This window comes from Hydractinia symbiolongicarpus, chromosome 15 (genome assembly GCF_029227915.1).
Source record: "Hydractinia symbiolongicarpus strain clone_291-10 chromosome 15, HSymV2.1, whole genome shotgun sequence".
Taxonomy (NCBI): Eukaryota; Metazoa; Cnidaria; class Hydrozoa; order Anthoathecata; family Hydractiniidae; genus Hydractinia; species Hydractinia symbiolongicarpus.
In genome coordinates this window covers 3,824,680-3,849,165 of record NC_079889.1, presented here as the reverse complement: position 1 = coordinate 3,849,165, position 24,486 = coordinate 3,824,680, and the positions used below count along the sequence as shown (strand labels likewise).

General features: G+C 35.0%; 3 protein-coding genes across 3 annotated transcripts; 1 reads left to right on the top strand and 2 right to left on the bottom strand.

The window, feature by feature from the left end:
• Window positions 1-541: 541 nt before the first annotated feature.
• Window positions 542-5,890, bottom strand: LOC130628726 (low choriolytic enzyme-like). The gene is made up of 9 exons (XM_057441711.1): window positions 5,735-5,890; window positions 5,141-5,203; window positions 4,591-4,758; window positions 3,901-4,015; window positions 3,283-3,458; window positions 2,207-2,422; window positions 1,614-1,784; window positions 1,074-1,225; window positions 542-747 (listed from the first exon to the last, which is right to left on the bottom strand). Exons 1-9 carry the CDS (start codon window positions 5,790-5,792, stop codon window positions 607-609), a joined length of 1,260 nt encoding a protein of 419 aa, XP_057297694.1. The 5' UTR covers window positions 5,793-5,890; the 3' UTR covers window positions 542-606.
• Window positions 5,891-9,268: 3,378 nt separating this feature from the next.
• On the bottom strand, window positions 9,269-10,603 carry LOC130628635 (uncharacterized protein K02A2.6-like). The gene has a single exon (XM_057441616.1). The coding sequence runs from the start codon at window positions 10,601-10,603 to the stop codon at window positions 9,269-9,271; it is 1,335 nt and encodes a 444-aa protein (XP_057297599.1).
• A 4,993-nt stretch (window positions 10,604-15,596) lies between these two features.
• Window positions 15,597-23,405, top strand: LOC130628725 (uncharacterized). Its single transcript, XM_057441710.1, has 2 exons — window positions 15,597-15,770; window positions 17,966-23,405. Exons 1-2 carry the CDS (start codon window positions 15,754-15,756, stop codon window positions 21,558-21,560), a joined length of 3,612 nt encoding a protein of 1,203 aa, XP_057297693.1. The 5' UTR covers window positions 15,597-15,753; the 3' UTR covers window positions 21,561-23,405.
• Window positions 23,406-24,486: the final 1,081 nt, after the last annotated feature.

Genomic DNA, 24,486 nt, shown 5'->3' with positions numbered 1-24,486 from the left:
GATCGGGCAATGTTCGGGAAAGGATGTGTATAACGATAGTTAACTTTTAATATCTGATGACGAATAAATTTACTTAATCTAATTTTGTAGTCGTATGGTATTTCAAAGTGGATCTCTTATTAAAAAAATACGGTACTAAAGGATTGAGATTTGATTCTTTTTTACTGCCACAAAATTAGAAAAAATTTTGAATTTATTCCTATTCTGAAATATTTAATATCTATTTTTTTTTCAGCCAGTCAGTGTGTTGCACAACACACTTTTTATGTTACTTTTGGTTTGGTATAATAACTTTTTACCCTAGCCAGCATTATTTAGTTTTTCCCCTGCCTTTAGCAATGTTTTTTACGGTAGCAACGAAATGCAAAATGGTAGCAACAGCCTTGCACCTCAGCACAATTATTATGAAAGAAAACACTCCACTGGCAGGAAAGAAAGCATATGATAAAGCAAGTTATTTTTGTTTTAATGTTTCAATTTCAATTTAAAGCTGTTTATCGGGCAGCTTAACAACCACGAATACTAGTTCAAACAAACTCACTAATTGTTATAGCTAATCTCTTCTGAATATTCATATATATACAAAATTATAGATATATACACTAGCTACTTTAAGATCTTATAAATATAGATTGCATTTGCCGAATTGCTATGTCCATCTCCACAATCGCCTGATTCTCCATTGCTGTTCCAATCCAATTCGTCGTCGCCATAATGACACTTACATAGTTCGGTTATGCCAAACACCTGGAAAAGAACAAATGCTTTATATTTACAAGTACGTAAAACAAAGCTAGGTAGTTAGCTAGGCAAAACATAGATAGCTAGCTAGGTACATGATCACCGGATTGTAGTGATCTTTCTAAATGCCACTAGCATTTCACGCAATATTCGTCTTAAGTTGCAGGTGGGCGGATACTAAGTTCAGTGCTATGTCAATCTATCTTAAAGTCATTGGTTTGAACTCTGATAGAATCGGAAAAACTCTAAGAATTGACCTATCAAAAGATTGAGGGATAGGGGGTAGAAATTATCAGATCCAATTAAATTTTACAAAAAAATATATTTTCTACCTTTTTTCCACTTCTCTTTGCGTGTTTCATACATTCAAGAAATGCACTAGCAGTGACAAAATTTCTTGTTTGACGCTGAAACGATACTCTACATGAATCCTTGGTTGCAAATTCTTGATACAGCAGGGAAACAGGTTTGTTATTAAAACAACCTAAAATAAACGTTTAAATAGTTGTTTTTGTGAGGTAAATTTTGCGCATAAAACTTCTATAATTGACCTTTTGGAAATAGGGATTTACAGATCAGAATTGGTTACTTTGTATAAAGGGCTAATGTTTTACTTTATTATGTCCAAGGTGAATGTTTTACTGAATTTTTAAAAGAAAATCGCAATAGAGCCAAAGAAAAAGTAAAATGTCCGTCCTTGTTTAAAATATGCGAAAATTAAGTTTGGCAATACAAGGGAAGTTCGCAAACGCAAGATCCGCATTCTTTTCTTTCGCAATTTTAAAGTTTCAAAGATTTTACTTAGGTATAAACAACCGGAAAGTGGTCAAGTAAAAGAACAGGTGGTTAGATACAAGTTTTGCGAATACTACCTTTCATAGCTGCTTGCTCACTTTCATCACACTTCATTCTAGTGTGTTGTATCCCATTTATATTAGGTGGAGGACATTCTTCCTTGCCGTAGCAAAGCCGATATGTTCTTTTAACACCAAATTCACATTCAGACCATAACTTTAGAGGACCATACCCAGTCTTTGGAATAGCTAAATAATGTAGTCAAAATGATGATATAACAAAACGATTACAAAGGGGATTTTCAAGCTGGTGTAAAGATGTAATGTAAATAAAAAAGGTAAAAGAAGCAGACAGACTTTACCATCTATCATATTGACATTGACTTATAAGAACAATTCAAAGTTGCTGAAAAAAATAAAATGCGATGGCCTCTCGCTATTTTAGCAGTGTATGTTTAATGATGTTTCTAGAAATGCTTCTCTCATTTTCTACGGCAACTTTTTGTGACTGTGGCATAATAAACACTATCATATCATTATCAGCATAGATCAGTTAATATCATAAACATTGAGTAACACAAGAGAAGATCTCTGGTCAAATGAAAATGCACCTATAATACACAGATGAAGCCCATTTGTGGATTGTACTAATAAAACACATCTCTACTCACAATTGCATCGATATAACATATTAAGCTGCTCTGCATCGTTTTCTGTAAGACCAATTTTATTACCAAGCTTCATGCTTGGATCTTTCACTGCCTCAATGGTAACTCTGCCATCGCCAAAAGCCGTGTTGCCAAAATGCATGAGACTTGTTAAATCATACGGCACACCAAGGGTGCTTACTACTCCACCTTTTGCTTTCTGAAAGTTCTTTCTGTCCTCTAAATATAAAAAAGATTAACACAACTGATTTTTGTCTTAAATGAAAGAGAATTGTTATTGCAAAAACTGTCTATACAATGTTTGTTAATGCATGTAAAGAACAGAGCTGTAAAGTTTAGGTAACTTTGCTAATCAGCTAGTTATCGTTCTGCCAGAATTTTAATTTTGACCTAGCAGTAGTACATTTTGCCGCAAGGATGCTTATGCAGAGCGGAGCAGCAAGTTTTGTTTAAATCTAGCTGTTAACAATTCAAACAATTTTCAATTTCACTGGAAAAACTTTGTTTTTATTAAAGAGGAGACTAGTCCATCGAAAGATGGGACGCATTTCTTGGATGTTTTGGACTTTACATTTTTTTGAAGTAACAGAGTATCATACCTACTGCGCTATGCGTGTTAACTTAAAGAAAATATTACATGTGTCGTGTCATTATATTTTTGGATATATCAACTATTTAATGATTTCAGAAGGCTTCATCCACAAAAAGAACACAACTGTAGGAGAAAAATGGTTTAAAAATAGTAAAATTAAAATTATAATTTATTTTGTGTTAATGCTTTGTAACTACGTTTTTGTATTCAGATGTTCAACTAGCAAATACATTGACTTTTTAAGAGTACCAAATATACTTTACCATCCTAAGATATATAGTCCTATAATGTTTTATACAACCGACATTGTAATGTAGTTTATATCACCAATGCATGGTAAAGAAACAAACAAGCAAGGTCTTTTTAAATAATTAAAATAAAATTATAACAAACAAACAACGTAATTTCTACAAAATTAGCAGAAGACGTCACCAGATTTGATTTTTACATACATCGTTGATCGTCGTTGCACTAAATGCAAAATTACCTGCTTTGATATTTTCCCAATTGATATTGATATGACTATCACGATCTCTTCGGCTTTGCTCATGAAAGAAACCTAACGCATGGAGAATTTCATGCTCGATAATTTCTTTGCGATCGCACCCCTCCCCAAGTGAGATTTCTTGTCCACCACTTTGCATGCCCATGTATGACCAACACCTATTAAAGATATGGATACTGCTTTAACTCTGTCTTGAAGAATTCAGATGGGTTTTACTAAGCTTCGAATTGTCTTTTTCTATATTATAATACCCGTATACGTCCGTCCGTCCGTCGTTATGCTGTGAAAAAATCCACAGTTCAGTCCATTGCACAAAATTCGATCGTTAGATTATTCTCCGCCGTACGCATCTCAGCCGTCGCAATTTTGTGGGTCGTAGCATAAAGTCAAGATGTCACTACCATCTTGAATAGAATACATGGCCACAATGGAGACTGGTTAGCTTTACAATTTAGGCGTTTGGTTAAACGGCATTCCTTATGTGCTGATAAAGAATGCGCTTTTATAGTTACTGGATTTATTCCAAATTCCGGTCTAGCGGCAGATAAGCAAAAACCAATACGCTTATGAAAAGAAAAGGGATAATGAAAAATTACATACCCTTCTCTCTTGACAAATTGCAAAAAATTCTCCTCAACGCTTCGTTCTGTGAATGTCACGCAACTTTTACCAGAAATCTCATCCATCGCAGCTTTTATTTTTGATCTCGCAGATTCTACAAAAAGGATCACGTCAGCTACCTTAAGTTTCCATACAATGTAATCGAAAGAAAATTATTAAACGGATTATTAAGGATCTTAATTGTTACAATCGTTTAGTGTAATCATATTAAACTTGACTGTATCAACGAAAAGTTTTTTTTCCATATTTGTTGTTTATTTAGTAATAAAACTGCCCTACTTTGATTATAAAAATATCCATCACAAACTACATCAGGCCAGTAGGGCGTTGTATCGTTTTCAATAAAAACTAATAAATGTTGACTGTTTTCAAAGAAATAATTTGTTGTTGAAAAGTATGAAATCAAGATTTACCTCTGAAGGATATTGGTTTTTCATGAAGATTAGTAAACCAATGCTATTTTTTCATCGTAAAAGCAGATAATTCAAGTCAAAAAATGACCTGGGCATGATTATAATAATCAATTCCCATTAACTTCAAAGTTGTTTAGCAACTGTTGAACAACAGTCACCGTTACGGGTTTAATCCAAAAGCATTGTTTTATAAAAAGAACTTAAATACATATATTGACTCGAGCAATACATTTAGCACAAAATGAGCTGCAGTTACCTTTCTCTGGTGTTATAACATACGCAACATCTCGAGTTCGCCAAACTCTTAAATCATCTCGAATTGTTTCTCGTTTATCTGTGTGGACCGCCTGGTCTCCATCTTTTGTCATGACATCACCTTCCACTATATGTTTTGCAATAGGCCTAACAGTTTCGAGACTGCTACCTAACAATCAACAAAAAAGTCACTGAGGTTTAACTTTGCCTTACATACTCTGACCAAATGACTCTTACATTGTACTTAACAAAAAAAATTGCATTTTCAGTTATTATTATATCAACTTTAGTTTAAGTCAGACAACCTTTGTTGCAATGATTAAATGCAGTGACGAGGTAAAAAAATGCAGATGACGTCCGTAAATTAAAAATTATAGCAAAAAGTCACGCATGACCTCTGAAAGATTTTTAGAGGCATACAGCTCGGTATTTAAATTTTTTTCAGTTAAACATATATTATCTCTTTGCACTGTTTGTTTACTTTAAGTAAATGATTGGCATTTTATTAGGTTTAAAGTAATTCATGACGGATTGTATGTGTGTAGACCAACCTGAATTAATATACTCGATTTCATCAAATGCGGAGTCCTTTTTGTTGATCTCTGCATTGGTATCTAGCAACAAAAAACAAAAAAGTTTAATAAATAAAGAAGTGACATTTCTGCACGAAATATTTATGATATTTGCGTAATACTAAGGAAGAAAAATGATTCTTAAAATTGAATACGCGACATCCTTAAAGAAATACGTATGAAGTACAAAATTAAGTCTCCGCTTTTTGTATGATGCTATGCATTATGTGTTAGCTTTTCCCTGTTGGGAACAATTTCTGACAATAAAGTAGCACCCTTGTAGTGTGTCCTTTTTTCCTTAAATACAAAGCAATTATGAGTTAATTTTGCTAAACAAACCGCGTACTGACTTGCTTGCTCACTTTCTGAGACTTCTTAGGCCATCTTATGTTTTTCGTATTCTTATAAACAAGTTTAATATTCAAACACACGCAATGCCACTTTGTGATAAAGTATATTGTTTGCTTGGTAAAAATAATTATTTCAATAAATATTTCAATTCCTGTTATAAAACTTCTGGAAATTCCAAGTACTACTTTTTGCCTAAGCGTAGAAAAAATGATTATTACTTACCTGTTTTGATATGCTTTAACAAAAATAAGGATATTAGTACTGTGTAAAAATATTTCATAGCTTCCTCTATCTAACGTCAAATCCTTCCATCAATTGAGCTATGAATTCATATTTTGTTTTCTTTTTTGACTTGTTTTTAAAATGAAGAAATATTATATATAACAATATAGTTTTCAAACAGTACAAATACAAATATTTTTGATTCGTTCGATTTTTTTCGGCATGATTTCTTAACAGTATCAAGCGGCGGTAAACTTGCAAATATTTCATGCTAATGTTAGCATGCGCACATGAGGTATAATTTTTACCCTAGTTATGTGGGAACGAACACACTTGTTTTTTTGTTTGACATATCGTTTTTAAGAATTCGGCGGGAAATAATTCTTACAGGAATAGAGAATAACAACGTCTGAAGCAAGTACAGGTAACTGTAGAACAGCCGGCTTTGGTATGTTTCGCTAGAAGAAGTTTTCGACAGCCGAAACGAAAATTTGCGAAAGTTCGCAAATTCGCGAAAAATTTTTCTTGCGAAAATAACTTGCATTCAGTTGCAATTAACCCTTATTAACACAAAATTAAAATTTGAAGGAAATTTGTCTTTAATCACTAAAAACTGCCCTTAATCATTGCTACCCTTCCTCCTATGATACCTCCCGCCTTGGCAAATAGTCCCTCATAATTATCTCTTATAAAACTACCTTTTTTACACCAGCTCTGAGTAGTTCTTTTCATGCCATGACAGTGAAAGGTAAAATGCCTAATAGGTCGCAACAAAGATATGCGCTGAATGTACTGGCCAAATACGTGAAGTGATCTTTTGGTGATATTTTTACACTCTGCTTTACTCCAACCTCGAACCCAGGGCCTGAAGCTACCTATAGCTACATCTTAAAATTTCAGCATAAATACAGCCCTTAGTGGCTTTCTAGTCATTTTGTGGTGTATGATATAGAAAGGGCTACACTTATAGATATTATAGGATCATTTACATTAGCTGCAAAAATAACAGATGAAAGGAGAACCACTTGTTGTGGCAATGTTGGAGAAAATTTAGAGATCTTCAGAGAGCTGAAGTTTTCTTGACATTAACAAATCAAATGCTTAGAGTCAATAACACGAGAACAAAACGTCTTTGGAGTGTTCCCAAAAGAAAGTGGAAAATCTCTAACTTCCAACTGTTAGCTAACTAGCTAGCTACACCAAATATCATCAGAAAAAAAAGACGAAATTTTTTGATACACGAGTTCACAGTTTTAGTTAACCATTGTTTAAATAAATCTCTCTTTAGTTATTACTCTCTTAAAACAAACTGTTATAAAGTAAGAACGCTCTGATAAGAAGTGAAATAATTTTTTTATCAAATACTTTTCATAGGAAAAGTTACAATTTCTTTACATATGTTTTAAGTAGCATAAGGTACTAAATTGTCATGCCGTGAAACTCATATTTCTCCAAAAATGAGAAATATACATTCATAACGCCCATTGTCAAAGCCTTATCAAATTCACTCTGTCTACTTCATTTTCTAAATAAAGAAAATGAGCAACAATTTAAACTCTAGAGGTTATTGTCTTTGTAGTCACTTGTTTAAATGCAATTATTAAAGATCAGTAAGTCTTCTTGAAAAAGTAGGAATGGGAATGACTTGCTACACTTTATATGATTTAAGTTTTGAAGAAAAGCTGCACAGATGTTGTTTGAGAATCTTTGTTTCACCGATAAAATACAAGATGTGTTGCCTCATTTGTATTGGCTGGCCATTGTGACTTCACATTTTGCCATCCAGAAGCAAATTTGAGTGTAAGAGAAAGAAAATTAACGAAAACAGAAATCAAACAATGTCAAAGCTTGCGTTATTGACGAGGATTAGTGATTCGACACCTGGTTTGTACTTATATATATACCCATATATATAACCAATATTTTAAAAAAGTAAAGAAATATTATTTATGTACATATATACAAGAATAGTTTTTCTGATAACGTAATGTTAACTGTAAAATGTTATATATATATATATAACTTAACAAAGACAACAATATCTGTATAACAACCGGATAACCAAAAATTTAATATAACATAGATATAGCTAGCTCAGAGCGTCACACAGCTACTGAAAAAACAGTGACTAAAATGAAACATATACCTGAAATAAGAACCTTACCAATGATATCTGTCGATTCAAACAGAAAAATTGTATACCTATGATGTAAAAGAGAAAGTTGGCAAGGAAGGCCTTGAAAATATCAAAACACAAACATTATATATTGTGGATTAGGGTTTTGTGGATAATTTACAACTTATAAAAAAATTTATTACACAAACACATACATTATAAACATAAAAACCCCTAGCAATTGCCTTGATGAAGGCTGAAAGTATTGGCAAGATTATATTATAATGGACATAATATTAATGTGCGTTACTCTACATGCCAAAGCATCAAAGGATTTGTGGTGTTGAAGGAAGGCATACCAACTTTTTAGTAATATTTTTAAATTCATTTTACGTTTTTAAAGTTTCACAATTGACAAAAAATTCTAATCACAACATTGTAACGACGCGTTTATTTATGTTTTTTTTTTTTTTTTAGTTAAAAAAAATTGTGATTTTAATACTTTGGGCGTATCATATGCAGAATTTCCTCCTCCTTCCAATAGTGTATGTACTAATTACGTTTTAACGAAAAATGCTTGAATAACTTGCTTTGAAGACCTTGGTTAAAATTAGCAACGCACCTAGCAACCACATTATAGGAGGGAAATTGACCCAAATAAGCCCTTCCACTACGCCTGCTGGTCGTTTTTAGTACGGTATATATCTTGCTTGCTTTCCGGATAGTTTAGCAATACTCTAAAAGAACATTTTGGTAGCGGCGAAGCGCATTTAAACTTTGCTTATGTCGCCTATCATCTTCAGAATTTTAAACAGGGATACAGACTTTGAAAAGTACTAAAATTTTACCTTTTGTAAATATCATTCCAGGGGGTTATCAAACGAAAAAGTGAATTGTTTAGTAGTTTAAGAATGTGCTACATATTCTTAATATTTAACAAGAACGCAACGGAAACAAAAGTATATATTGTCAATGCTCATGCGCAGATCAGGGTTACCTCCTGAAAACAAAGTCGCCTTTCTCCCTTCGACTCGAAAAGAACCATTTTCAGGTTGTGGTGGTAACGTCGAGCATTTTAACGAAGCAAAAATGACATATGGAAGTACTACTGAAACACGCAGAACAAGCGAATATTTTTGTTCCTCTAAATACACGTTTCCCGAATTTCATGTTTTTTAAAATTTTGGATGTTTTGACCTTAACTTCATTTTCAGCATAAGTAAATTGGGGTTAATGTATAAATTTTCAACTTCATCCAGTTACAACTTAGAAGGATGAGAAACTAGACGCCATCTTAATTCGTACTACAAACGTGTTACCGAATTGCCGTGACCGACATATATATAAACAAACTATTATATATCAAAATGGTAGCCGTAATAGTGGTATAGTGCAACACCTCCCTACCGAAAAAAAAATTAACAAAAGAAAAGTGAGTCTGAGTCAATAATGGACGAATCTTCGATTGAGGCTTGCTTTGCTTGTGGACTGCTGCGTGGTCGTTCAGATGGAAGAGGTCGTGCTACATGGGTTATAGGTGCTTGATTGTGTGCAGGTGTTATTTGATCCAACCGTGGTTTGACTGTGGTATGTTGAGGTTGTACGATGACAGTTTTATGTATGCTCAGTGGCCCGGATGGTGCTGCCGCTGGTTTGATGTGAACCCGGTTTCTTGTGATAATGGTATTCTGTGGTGTTTGCAAGGTATACGACATGTCATTTTTTCTGATTATTCGTCCATACGTCCATGGTTGTCCCCGTTTTTGTGGAGGTGGTTTAGCATATGCGTATGTGCCAACGTCTGGTTTGTCGTGAACCGGTCCTGAATGACGGTCGTATATTTCCTTGGCTGTTCTTCGTTTGTCAATTATCTGTTGTGTTGTATTGGCTACGTCTATGGGTGATGGTAAAAGTGCAGACTTTGAGGTTGGTAGCATAGTTCGGGTTCTTCGGTTCATCATTCTTTGTGCAGGGGAACTCAAGTGTCCCTGTTGCGGAGTATTTCTGTAGTTTAGAAGCGCTATTTGGAAGTCTTGAGACTTTTTAAGCATGTTTTTTGCAACTTTGACTGCAGCTTCAGCACGCCCATTCCCTTTTGGGTAATATGGAGCAGAGCGAGTATGGTGGAAGCCATATTGTTTGGCGAAATTCTTGAACTCATTGCTGATGAACTGTGGTCCATTGTCTGTATGGCATATTTCAGGGATCCCATAACGCGAAAAGTGTGCTGTGGTGTGCCTTACAACAGTAGAGGCAAGGGTGTTTGGTAAGTGATCAACTTCAATCCAGTCAGAGAAGTGGCATACTGTGACCAGATAGTCCTTATTCTCGTATTCAAACAGATCTTGGCTAACAATTTGCCAAGGGAGTGACGGAACAGGAATTGATCGCATCGGTTCTTTAGATGCTGATCTTTGGTATTTTGCACAATCGGAGCAGTCATGACACATGTTAGTATTGTCTCTTGCCATATTTGGCCAGAAAAGTACTTCTTTTGCCATTCTCGTGTTGGAAGCTGCACCCATGTGATTGGTATGTATTTTCTGAAGCATTTCATTTCTCAGTCCGTTTGGTATCATGGTACAGTGTCCTTTATATATAAAACCATTGTTGATGGACAGTTCGTCTCTAAAGTTCCAGTATGGTTTGAGATCCTGATCAAGTTGTTGTGGTTCATCTGGCCATCCTCTTTGTATCAGGGTGTAGAGCCGTTGAAAGGTTGGGTCATTTTTCGTAGCTGATAGGATGTTCATTTCCGTGTCGTTTTTGAGCTGATGGTGGTGTTGTGGATACTCTGACTCTGTATCAACGCGGAATACTTCAAAGGCATTTATTGTGTTTGTAGAAGGTTTGGTGAGTGGTGCTCTGGATAGGGTGTCTGCTATGTAGAGTGTGGTTCCTTTCTTTTAGGTTACCGTAAATTGGTATCTCTGTAGTCTGGATAGCATTCTTTGAAGTCGTGCCGGTGCTCGGTTGAGTGGCTTCTTCATGATGATTTCCAGAGGTTTGTGGTCGCTATGTACTTCAATGTTTTTGTGTCCGTACAGCCAGTGGTCAAACTTGGAGAATGCATTACATATAGCTAAACACTCTTTCTCAATTTGAGAGTATCTTCTCTCAGTTTCAGTGAGAGTACAAGACGTGAATGCGACTGGTTGTAACTGTTCTTGATTGTTGTTTTGTAGAAGTGTTCCTCCAAGACCATTGTCACTTGCGTCAACCTGGAGTATCACCTTCTTAGCTGGATCAAAGTATTGTAGGACAGGTGTAGATGCTATAAGTGATTTAGCATCTGAAAATGCAGTCTGTTGTGTTGAAGACCATGTAAACGCCATGTCTGTTTTTGTTATTTCAGTCAATGGCCGGATGACAGTGCTCAAGTTCTGGCAGTAAGGTGATAAGTAGTTGACCATTCCAATGAAGCGTTGCAGGCTCTTTTTGTCGTGTGGTTTTGGCATCTGTAGGATGGCATCAGTTTTCTCCGGATCAGCTTTGATGCCATTTTGTGTAAGAATGTGTCCTACAAATTTCTGTTCTTTCTGCTTGAATTTGAGTTTTGCTGGGTTGAATCTAATGTTCTTGGTTCTAGCTCTTTCCATTAGTGCAATGAGATTTTTGTCATGATCCCTTTCTGCTGTCTGGTATGTTTCCCCACAACCATATACTATGATGTCATCAGCTATGTGTGCGATACCTTCTAGTCCTTCTAACGCTGTCATGAGTCTCATTTGAAATTCCTCTGGAGCACTGTTGATGCCAAATGGAAGTCTTTTCCATCGATAACGTCCATAGGTAGTGTGCATTGTTGTCATATCTGATGATTTTTCATCTAACGGCACGTGAAAATACCCATCCTTTACATCAATTAATGTGAAACATTTTGCATTGTTCAGTTTGTGTAGATGTTCATTCAGTGTTGGCATTTGGTATACAGGTCGTTCTATTGCTTTGTTTATTGTTTGGCTGGGGTCTATGCATACACGAAATTTGTTTGGTTGTTCTCTGCAAAGTATGTTTGAGCACCATGGAGTTGGTTGTGTCACTTTTTCCAGTATTCCTTCTTTGACATATCTGTCTATAGCTGTTTTTTCTTTCCCACGTTTGCTCAGTGGTACTCGGTGAATTGGCATTTGAACTGGTGTAACATCATTTTTTACCCGGAATGATACTGGTGGTTGGAGACAGCCAACACCGTTAAAGCTATCTTTATAGCATTCAATTAATGACTCCTTGGTCAGCGGATGGGTTGTATCTATTGGCTTTGTTTTGTAAACATGTGTTTTTGGTTGGCTAGTGGTAGTTGGCTGATTCAGGTTGCCTTGCTGTTGCAGAGAGTAGATATCCCCTGTGTTGATTGTCATGATGTTCATGTTTACACAGTCTTTACCGGAAAGGAGAGCTGGCTTTCCGATCATGTCCTTCGAGTCAAGGACTTGTTCATCAGTGTAGTATGTTGGTTGTTGCTGCTCAGGTGATTCTGTTCTGCTTTCTGGTTGATGATATGTTGATGTTGCATGAAGGTGGTTGGTCGACTTTTGCATACCCTGCGGATTGCTGTTTGGTTGTGGAGGACGTTGGTTATTTCTTCTGTTGTAGTTGGGTCTGTTGTATCCCTTGTTGCCAAGGTGGCTGACATTTTGTTGTTCTAGACATACTCTTGCAAAGTGGTCAAATCCACCACACCTTGTGCATTTACGTCCATTAGCTGGGCAAGTTGCCCAAGGATGTGGTCCTTTATTGTCTCCACACCAGTGGCAAGTATTTGGCTCACGTCTCAATTTCATGTCTCTGTGTTTCTTCCTTTGTTGTGGTGGTATTGTTGCTTTTGTCCAGTGAACATTCTCTTCTGTCCCTTTTGATGCATCACTGATGAGTTTGTTTGTCACTCGAGCAGATTCCATTGACTTGGCCTCTGCGACTACATCTGACATTGTTTTCTGTGTGCCATCTGTTCTCAGATGTGTTTTTAACAGTTCAGTTCGTGCTGTGTCCTCACAAAGTCCAAAGACAAACTTATCACGACACATAATGTCTGTAATTTCTCCATATTCACACAGGCTTCCGGCTTGTCGTATTCGGACCTCCCAATCCTGGACTGTCTCATCTTGATTTTGGGACGAATGCCAGAATTTGAACCGATCAGTCATTAGGGTAGATCCTGTTGTTCCTGTGTAATGTGTGCGTAGACGATTCATCCAAATCCACGGTTTTTTCTTATCATCTACTGGAATGGATGGCTCAATGGTATAACGTATCACCTGGAGAGCTTCATCTGGCATTGAAGATCTCAGTGCAGAGATCTCCAACAAAGGTTGCTTGTAATGTTCTGCTTGCTCAGTTTGTGAGTCTTTCTCTAAATTTCTGTAGTTCGACTGAATGCAATAGTCATTGAATCTAAGTTCAAAATTCTTGAAATTTTCAGATATGTTGCCAGTTAACTTCAATTCTGGTCGTTTATGTGATGTATTCATTTTTACTTCTGACACCAAGTTACAACTTAGAAGGATGAGAAACTAGACGCCATCTTAATTCGTACTACAAACGTGTTACCGAATTGCCGTGACCGACATATATATAAACAAACTATTATATATCAAAATGGTAGCCGTAATAGTGGTATAGTGCAACAATCCGACATTGGAAAGTGCTGTTTTGGTGGCATCATTGTTACGGTCAAAGCCTTCTTAATTTTTGACTTGTACTAATAAGCCTCATCTTCGAGCAAAGGTTAATTAATACAAAGTTAAAAAAACTGTTGTAGCAGGTTGTTTGTTTGATGTATGAATATGAAAATTTCACGATTTATCAATTTTTATGTGAGGATTACGAGAATTACATTCATTTTCTTTAAAAAAGTTGAGAAAGAGCTGCGGCACATCAAAGAAAATAAATTAGGGAAAGGCTTGTTGTCAGTTTCACATTTTTTTTTTGCAATTTTGATAATAGCCATATTTGTTTTGATTATTATTTGCGTTGTGGCTTGTTTTTAAATTTTTCATAATCAATTTTTTGCGCGTTTTTCACATGACAAGCTTCCATACAAAATACAAAAGGGCGTTTTTAAGACACTCACCATGCACAAAGTAGCTAACAATGAAGTTGTATTCTTACACTTTTACCGTGGTATTGTCAGTTAAAGTTCCATGCAAGATTTTAGTTTAATAAATTTTGCAATCTAGCGGCACGACTATTAAAAGAGAAGGTGCTTAGCTGATAAACTTTTTCAATGCGATGAGAAAGAGAATCAAAACTGGTGCAACATCGACCATATATCTTTCTAGTAAAGATCCTTATCCAAAGGGAGATCTATATGGGTTGTTGCCTGTATAACACCAGCAAAAAATGTGTGGGGCGTTAGGTTAAATTTTATCACTACTTCTTTAATTCAGCTACTCATGAAAATATACGAATTTGAGTTTTAAAGGCGCAAATATCCGGTGGGTGTCAGAATTATCTATTGTCTTAGGATGGAAAATTATCCAGGGAGGTACCATATAGGTTAGAATTTTCCAGAAGGGATAATTAGGGACCAAGGGATGAGGAAGCGGTCAGTGATCCGGAGCTAAGATGCAAAGAAATTTTGCTAGAACGTTGTTTACATATGAAATTTTTTATATAGTTGCGCAACCTCCTAAAAAATTGCAAGGCTACTTGTATTGCGATATAACTTGCGTTCCTGTAAAAGAAAATCAACAAAGCCCTGGAACGAGGTTGATATATTTCATTGCATTCTTATATATTTTGCAACCTCCTGTTAATTATCACGACCCAAAACAATATACAATATGGGTTTAATAGAACACATTTTCTGATGTTGTCGTTGTCAATTTTAACCCTATTCGGTCCGGGGTTTTTCGAACATACTATGACCGGGGGGGGGCGGATTCCGCCCCCCCTCAATAACTTTTCATAGGGTTGTTCAAATTGAATCAAACTTGGCACACTTATAGTACGTCATAAAAGCAACAAAATGGCGCCAAAAAAAATTTGCTTGCGTCAGCACATTTTCTGTGACGTCATCAAAAGCTTGAAAATTGTTAAAAATGCCACTATCTGCTTAAAATATAATTACTTTTGTTCTAGAGCGAATTTTTACATTCTGTTTGAAGTTTCTGAAAGCTAAATAAAAGTTATTTAACATATCTTCCGGTTTTTAAATGGATCAGATAAAAAATTGCCAAAAATTGCCCGAAAATCCGTTTTTTTCCGATTTTCGGGTAAAATCCGACAAAATCGGGAAATCGGATTAGTCACGTGTTCAAATTATTCAAAATGATTCTTCTTGATGAAACAAAGTTGTGTTGCAAGTTTCAAGTTCTAAGGATAATCCTAACAGGAGTTATTATATTTTCCTCATTATAAGGATTTCATAGAGATTTTTAGGGGTAGTTTCGAGTAATGGCCAATATCAAAGCCTCTGAAAGGTATGGGACCTAAAAAATTAGCATGCAGGTGTCTAATAGATAAATGTTGAAACTCAGTAAGTATCATAGCCATATAACAAAGCAATCAGGAGTTATTAAAAAAAAACCGTCAGGGGGGGCGGAATCCGCCCCCCCCCGGACCGAATAGGGTTAACTGACAAAATTTTAATTTTATCATCTATCATATTATCAAGAGACGTGCGTAGTTTTAATTATAACTAAATTAATAACTTTCTATTATACTATTATTTCTTTTGTACTTCTTAATACTTCTTTGCTTGTTATCGGTGCAAAAAATTATTTTTTACAATACCACAGAGACTTATGCTTTTATGTCATATACATAAGCATTATTCAATATGATTTCTGTTTTCCCGTTGGAAGTCTTTTATAGTGCGATAAAGAATTCTGAACTCAAGGACTTGTAGTCGTACGTTAAGCTACAATCGAGATAATAGTGGTCACACTTGGTGGCAAAGATGATGCTTCTTAACAAGTAAGAAAATATTTTTATTTATATTTTGTTAATTACTTTTAGTGTTTCTTAGTGCCTCTGTGTAAAATCACTGGTAGCTAAATCATAAGGTAGATTTTAAAAGATTTCATCAGTAAAACAGCGTGTTATCTGAAAAAGCACGATTTATTATGTCATGATTTTCTATTGATATAGAAAAAGTTGAGTTACCTATGTTGTTGCTTATAAATATCACAATATCAAAATGCGCACTGGTAGATGGTAGATGACACACTGGTAGATGGTAGCTGCAACCACGAGCTTACAACTAGGCTAAAGAAAGAACTTAACACTTCCGTTTAGCGCAGAAAAACGTTTGAGGCCAGCATAAAAAATCGTGTTTATCAATGTTTTTGACTTTTGATGATTGATGTATTTTTATTGGTTTATTTATATTTTTATTCTTTTTTTAACTCTCCCAAATTATTCATCGGTTTTTAGCACACTTTGTATTTGATAAGCAAATAGCTAATGAGTAAGCTGTGCGTCTTTAAAATTTAGCTTTGTACTTTGAAAACTCTAAAAAATTAAGAAAAACATTTTCATTAACTCTTTGGGGTCCAATGTTCACAATTTTTTTCCTTAAGAATATTAATCCAGATTTAGAGTGACATGTCTTATTTTTTTCATTATTTATTTGAAACTCCTAAGGAAAAAGACTACTTTATTTGCTAACGTTATCTGTAAACTTTTGGTTTGATCAAAACAATTTCTTACTTATAAACAAGTCCATTGAAGCTTAGTTGGACAATAAAAAAATGACAAAAATAAGTAGCTTTAATGTTTAGTAGGCTTTATAAATTATCGTTAAACATCTTGTGATGCAAAAAGATATACAACACCAAATTACAGAGGTGAATCATTACAAATTGTAAAAGTCAGTAACTTGTTTTGTTTAAAAAGAACAGATTTGTTAATACTTTCCTTGTTAAGACTTGTTTCATTTAGCTAAACCACAAAAATTGCGAACGAATGATTGTTTGCAGAATTTTTTGTTCCTTAACTTATAGCTGGACGAAAGAAAAGTTTTCTGTCTATTTATTCTATCTTAACATACGTTATGGTTTTAAAGTTAACTCGGACGCGCACAGCTAATTCTACCATTTTTTCTCTTATTATCGTAGCTTTTTTAACTCAATTAGTTGAAAAAAAAACAACCGCCACGCTCAAAAGTTTTTATTATGTTAAAAATTAGTTGTACTTTTGTAAATGCCATAATAACAATATCATGGCAATGCCTTGACAATATAATCTAATAGATCTATCTTACTAGCTAGATAAGATTCTTGGATAACAATAGCGGGATTGTAAAAAAAATCGTAAAGATTTTAATTTTAATATTTTTATTAAAGAATCTCATTCTAGTAACAATGGCAACCCTACTCTACACAATACGGAAAAGTGGTTGAAAGAATTGTGAAAAAAAAAATCTTTTTCATCGACGGAATTGTGTTGACGTCAAAATTAAAAAACATACCTGCCTGAGCGGACTCTTTCATGGGTTTATTGACTAAAGCAAGTCTTAGAAGAGGTAGAAGGCACATAACAAAGTAGTTGTAACCTTCATCGCGTTAGGTTTTAGGGTAAAAAACTTATAAGTTTTACACTTACATGAGGAGGGCCGCTCAGCATAAAACCAAAATAAAACTGAAATAATTTTCCTTTGAACCTTATCGTTTTTATGATATTGGAAAGCAAAATATAAAACAACAAGCTCTAACTATTTAGCAATGTTTTTATCAGATCTGAGTATAGTTCCAAACATTATCTAAATCTATCGTCGAATTTAAAGCGCATGGCTTACTGGGTTCATATACTGGTTTCTTACTGAATCTGGGCATGGCTTTAAACTATTCAAAGTTTATCACTAGTGCAGAGGCTCTTATTAGAAATTCACGAAAACTTTTGAAATTCGGTTTTGAAAAAGTACTGGAAAGATAAAGAGATAATGGCCACCCGAGCTCTATTTTGTGTTAAGTGGTCTTGGTCTGTCTGTTGGTGACTGCAGGCACCTCAAATGATTACGTAGTATCAGTGAAAAGTGTTCTTTTTTACTAAAAATTCTTAAACTTTGTTGGCGGAGATTTACCTCGTAAGCTTTTTCATCACTTTCCCTGCCCTACTAGAGGGTAAACAATCTAAAAATCTCCTTTAATAATAACCTTTCTTTAATTAAGGTCATCTAAGAAGAACCTCCTTGACAACAGCAGTTCGATTTTTCTAAAGGTCGTTGTACTGGTTGCCATATGGTGGTTCAGCAATGTTGTGTCTTCGATTGCTTCCAAAGAAGCTCTGACCAACAGATCAGCCAACAAAAATGTCACTACAACTGACAGCCAACCTTCAAGAACAAGCCATTGGTTAGAACTGACTACAATGCAAAGTGGGTTTGGTGGTATATTAGGTTTCCTGTGGGGAAAGTATTATCTACAACTAAAGTCACCTGTGCAATTCTCAAGCAACAGTGGAAAGTCAATGTACATAGCATCAATTGCAAATACCATTGGTAATAGCGCCACCAACATAGCATTCTCGATGATTGGATCAAGCTCAGTACAAGTGGTAAAATCAATGGAACCGATATTTACGTTTACATTTGCATTCTTCTTCTTCTCGAAATCGAGGTCGGACCTTAACATGTTGACATTGCTATCCATTATTACTATATGTCTGGGCAGTTCAATGTTTTTAAAGGAAGATCACCGCTCCAATCTAAGCGGAATTGCCGCTGCAGTTACCTCCAACATTGGATTCTCCCTGCGCAATATATTTTTAAAGACTTCCGACAACTTGGATCCACTTCAAAAATACACAACGTTGTCAATTTTTAGTTTTGCCATAACCTTCCCTGTACTTATTGGAAAAATGATCATGGACGGCAGATTTATGTTGGTCAGCTATACTTCATCCATTTCGGTGTTTTTTCACTTTGTCTACAATCTTGCCTCAATTAATGTCTTACAAAGTGTGTCACCAATCACACACGCAGTTCTAAATCTATGCAAAAGAGCTGTAGTAGTAACCGTTAACATAGTTCATTTCTCTTTGACATTGTCGGATAAAATGTTTATTGGACTGGCAATTTTACTACTCGGTTTAATAGCCTTTACTTACATAAGCAGAATTAACGGAGCGCAATTAACATTGACCAAGAAACACAACATTTTCATCGTCATCATGTTGCTAATCATTTTAGGTACAATGTACAATTCCGGAATTATACTTAAAGGGATGCCACAAGTCAATATGCGTATTTACACAGCCTACCCTAGTGACAAGGTCTCAGTGTCAACTCACTTGAATGGAAATCAAGAGGATTTAAGAAAAATTAAGATCGAAAAAGTAAATGACCAAAAAGAAATAACTAACACTGGAACACCATTGAAAAAGGCAAATAGAGAGGTTAACTCAGCTTCATTAAAAGAACTATACGTGCCCGATTATGTTTTCACACTCTGGTTATATACACAACCTGTACCAGGTAGTGCGCTACGGAATATGGAAAACATTGCAATGAAGTACAAAACCTCTACATTTGAAATATTTTGCAGCTCAGCAGAATGCATGAATAAATTCAAAGCATGGCAATCCGAAAATGTCAAGATAACATTCTTTGAGTTGAACAAAGTCATAATAGCAACACCTTTTTTTGAATGGATGAAAAAGTTTATCTTAATCAAGTTTTTATCTGGTAAACACTTTGAAGAATACCTCAAGCATATTACAAGACTCTCCCTGCTTTATCGCTTCGGGGGTTTGTATATTGATCCATTTTATAATTTCAAAGACACTTCATTCCCAATTTCAAAGAACTTTCCATGGATAGCTGCAAATAAAGATGTGGATTTCCTAGACATCTGTTATTTCCCTAAGCAACATGACTTTGTGCGAAGGTTATCAAAGCACATTACCGTAGAAGCTTCGATGCTAAATTCATCAAAAATATGGCCTGTGTATTACGACATGCTGAACAACTCAAATGTGTTTTACAAAAACTATAAGAATTCAAAAGATGAAATCAAAGAAACAGAAGTGGAAAATTTAAAGAGAACCACCATTGTATTTACAACTCTTCGACATTATGCCACGATGACACGTAAGATTCACGGTGGAGTAATGAGTGTTAATGTAGGTGATGAGGTCCAGTCATTTACTGGAATACAATTGCTACCGTATATTGACACACTTGTTGATCGTGGGCAGCTCACGTTGCCTAAGAACTACACCCAATCTACGATGATGTTTTTCAACGCTTGGTGGGGAGAACCGTATCAGCTCTGGCCACCAAATAAACTATTTGTTCCGCAGTTACTTTCCATGCACACACAGCCTACGATACATCGTCAGTTCATTCGCAATATTTCTTACTTGTTAGAGCGGGAAGCAGTCGGTGCCCGTGATCCATATTCCTTGAAGTTCTTTCGGTCTAACAAAATCGAGTCGTTCTTTTCAGCGTGTGCAACATTACTCATCAAGAATCGATATGAACAAGAAGACCGAACGAGTGATGTTTATGTTGTTGATGTTTTGGACAAAAATTTACATCTCGTTCCAAACAGTACGAATTATAAAATCATCTCTCACTTCCAAGACTGCACTAAATGCACAAGAAAGAAGCTTTTTCAATACGCCTACGAGAGAATTGACATGTATGCTAAAGCGAAGCTAGTTGTCACGCAAAGAATTCACGCTGCTTTACCCTGCGTGGCAATGGGTACTCCGGTGGTATTTATAAATTCTGCGAAAGCACCTGGTGGGGGTGGAACAGCTTCTGGTCCTTCAGAAAGAATCGCAGGCTTAACCGACTTATTCCACACTATTGACTTTTACCGAAAAGCTAAACCTGAAGAGATGTCGGCAGCATTTAATTGGCATAATCCTCCTCCAAATCCCAGAGTTGACTTGTTAATGGTATATCGAGCACGGCAGTGGAGCTATCTCCGTCGAGATCCCATTATATACGATAACGCTATCAAATTCGGTATTATACCACCTTTATATGTAAAACAAAAGCTAAATAAAACGGCTCTGTTAAATATTCATTTGTTTTACGATAATAAAATGAATAACGAAAAATTACGTTTGTACCATACACGAGTAATTGAGGCGGTTTTATATCACCATCCTCTCTCCAATCTGACCATTTGGAGTAATTCCATTGAGAAAAGTATCTTCGATCCACTAACAGAAGTTGGCTTCAACATTACCGTCCGAAAATACCAATTATCTGAATTGGCAGAAGTGGCAGATATACGTCAAGTGAGTGAGTTTGTAAAAGTAACTGGCCTAATATCGTGTCCACATCTTCCGCTCGCTAAAATGCTATTACTTTATAATATGGGAGGACTGTTCATTGAAAATGACATTATTCTGGTAAAAAACCTATTGGATCAACCCTTCAATCATTTTGAATCTTTCGATGGAAATTTCGTTACTCATATGAAATTCACTAAAGGGAACAACAAGCTTAAGCAGTTAATCATAGCATACGTAGCAAGTCCGAACAACACATGTACGCCTAAAATCGCTGTTGGTACTATACCGAAAGAAAGCAAGAATCTGGAAGAATCTTCTCCAATAATTCGTCAAATAGTGCATGGTCAAAACGAGACATGTGTCGATTTACAAAAAGACGTATTAAAGAAATTCAAAGGCATTCAAATTGATTTTGGAAAGTTGCGTGAGAGAATTGGTAATGGTAAACTTACCTTTAAATCAACTTGTAAAGCGATTATGAATGATTATTGCTTAATTTGTTATAATCAGTATTAAAAATACTTTTTCAGTTGAATTTTTATGTATGTGGTTCCTACATTGTTTTCTAAATATTTTGTTTGTATTTTATTTTTGCCTTATCTCATTTAAAACAATTTCTTTAAAATTTCTTCTAAGGCTCATCTTTACACTCTTTAACGAACGCAATGTACTGCCTGCTGTTTCTCTATTTCTACCTAAATCTTCCTAAAGAATTTTTCAATTTAACCATTTGACTCGAAAATACGACGATTGGCGTCAGAGCTAAGCCGACTTACCCGCCACCTACATTTTGTAATATACCACTTTCAGATATAAAAACGAAAGCCCTTGGGAGGTTTACCCATTTTCTCTAACATTGTGACGGCAGATGGCCAAAAGTAGGGCTCAAAGTTGAAAAAATATCGGGTAAAACCATAATTTTTTCTTTAGAAGACATATTCTAGACACTAAGGCTGAAGAAAAACTTCATTATCTGCTACAAGTAACATTTCAGAGCAAAGATGTTTACAGTATCGTACTCGCTTAACAATATCAGCATACTCAATAAAATTAAGAACATCTATCCTTATTCATCAAAATTTTATTGGAATTTTTATCATTATTTTATTACTTTAGGATTAAATAATTTTTATATCACAATATTTATTAGCAATAGGACAATGGAGATTGACTAAGATTTTTTATGATTTTTCTATTTATTATTTAAGTGTGAGTTTATTTTAGACCGTGCGAAAATGTAAATTATATCTCTTTTTTTTCGCGACAGTATTTCAATAGTATAACTTGATTTGTTCTTAAACCAAATAAATCTCTTAGATAAATAAAGAATTAAATATTCCAATAATTTTTGTCCGACTCAAGAAGCTAGTGCCGTAGAGAAGCTATAGCACATTAAGATTGGAGCCTTTTAGGATGAAATTATTTCATTGTTATTTGGAGTGGAAATTCCACAGCTATTAACGTTTTATCCGCAAAGGCTTTTAGGCTGAAATTCTGTAGAAAGCATCTCAGTAATATAACGCATCAGTAGGAAAAATAAAAATACTTTTTGAGCTGACATGGAAGAATTATTCCAAGTTAAATGTAAAAACTAAGGTGAAAAGAAATGAAAATATTTTCAAGCAAGATGTCAAATTTCACAAATTCTGAATATGAAATGTGATATGATTATAAGCTTATTATATCATTTTATGATGATCAAGTATGGACGGGAAAGGCTTGAATAAGATTATTTTCAGTGATTTAGATTGATAACGAGCTGTTCGGGAAGACGATATTCCACCGATTTTTTTGATTCTTAAATTTTGATAACCTTTCCTATTCTATAGTATATGGAGGACAACATCACTATTCCATCAATGCTCATTGGACTTCCAACTATAAAAACCATTAATTACACTTAAGGGGTGTAATCTCAATTGAAGGAGCGTTCTAGGACGAATTCTTTCAAACCATCTCTCAGAAAACATCTACTCCAATGAGATACCATTGCATTCCAGTGTTTTACACATTCATGTATTTAAAACTGAGGTTGCTAATTTGTATTGGAATTCTTTCAATCCTTGAACGCTCATCGTTATGGAATTTGTTTCTCGGTGGCGTTTTCGAGATGTCTAAAAGACGTGATTTTGCAAAATTGATGTACTGAGGCATCTTTAAATCGCAAAAATAAAAACTGAAAATTTTAGGACAGAAGTTGTCAATATAACGAAGTTGTGGAATTATTGTTAATAGAATTAGTCTTCTTAAAGTGCTCCCTAACTGTTTGCGTTTATTTTGTTCCTATTATGAAGTTGCAAAAACATGTTGTATTTAGTTTGACTTAGTTTGTAAAAAAAACTTATCTTATGTTACAAAAAATCTGTATCCTATTATGAGTGTAATTTGGACAACCCCGTGCGGAATATCTAATCCATGCTTGCTCTTTAAATTAATTTTCCGGTAATCCATTTTAAATTCGTAATTATTTTACAAGTGCAGAATCTGAGGGTTGTTGCCCAGTTTAAAGGGTGTCTTCGTAGAGACTTATTTGTTAATAGCAAAACATCATATTTCAATGGAATAATCCATTAAAAAGTGCTCCTGGCGTTTGTTTTCGAAAATTCAGTTATCAGTTAGTAATTTAAGCTGATAAAAAGAAAGAACACCTTTAATACAAATTTGCAGTAGATAAAATTGCTATTATCGCGATATTGGAATATCTAATCCCAGAAAGTTCTTGAAAATTTGGGGTACATATTCCCCATCCTTTTATACATCAAGTGAGAAAATTTCAATTAGAAATTTTAAAAACTGAGCCTGTTACACCAAAAATCTAATTTTTGGAATTTTCAAATTTACATTTTCGCACGGTCTGAAATAAACACTGACTTAATAAACTTTACGAATTTTTAAAAGTGTTTTAAAAGATACACCATTCCCCGGATCTCACGGTCAACGAACTCTTAAAACAATGATACAATATGTTCCAACAAAAAATCCAAGTTTTTAGGTAAACTTTTTATTTAGGAATACGTTTTTCTGGAGTTGCCATGACAATTGATTTATCCCAAATGATAATAAGAGAACTAGTTCGTAAGTAACGGGAAGTTTTAACGTCTTTGAGGATTCCATTCTAACGGCTGGTTCCTCCTTCCGTCCGACTGTAACTGTGTTACATTACCGCTAGAGATAGGTTTAACATATTTCTAACTTTCTTGCCTTCCACACAAGCCCATTAGTGGTTACTAGATCGCACCAAATAGACTGACAACGCTGCTTTTATGGTGCACCGGAGTCGGGACCCGAACCTGCAACCTTATAATTACAAGCCGAATGCGCTACCACTACACCATCTCCGCCTGCGTTGAAACAAACTATATTTAACTATAAGCGACTCATAAATATAAGTGGTAAAAACACGTGCTCTCTGAAAATTAGGCAAATTTCGCTAATCTTTAAT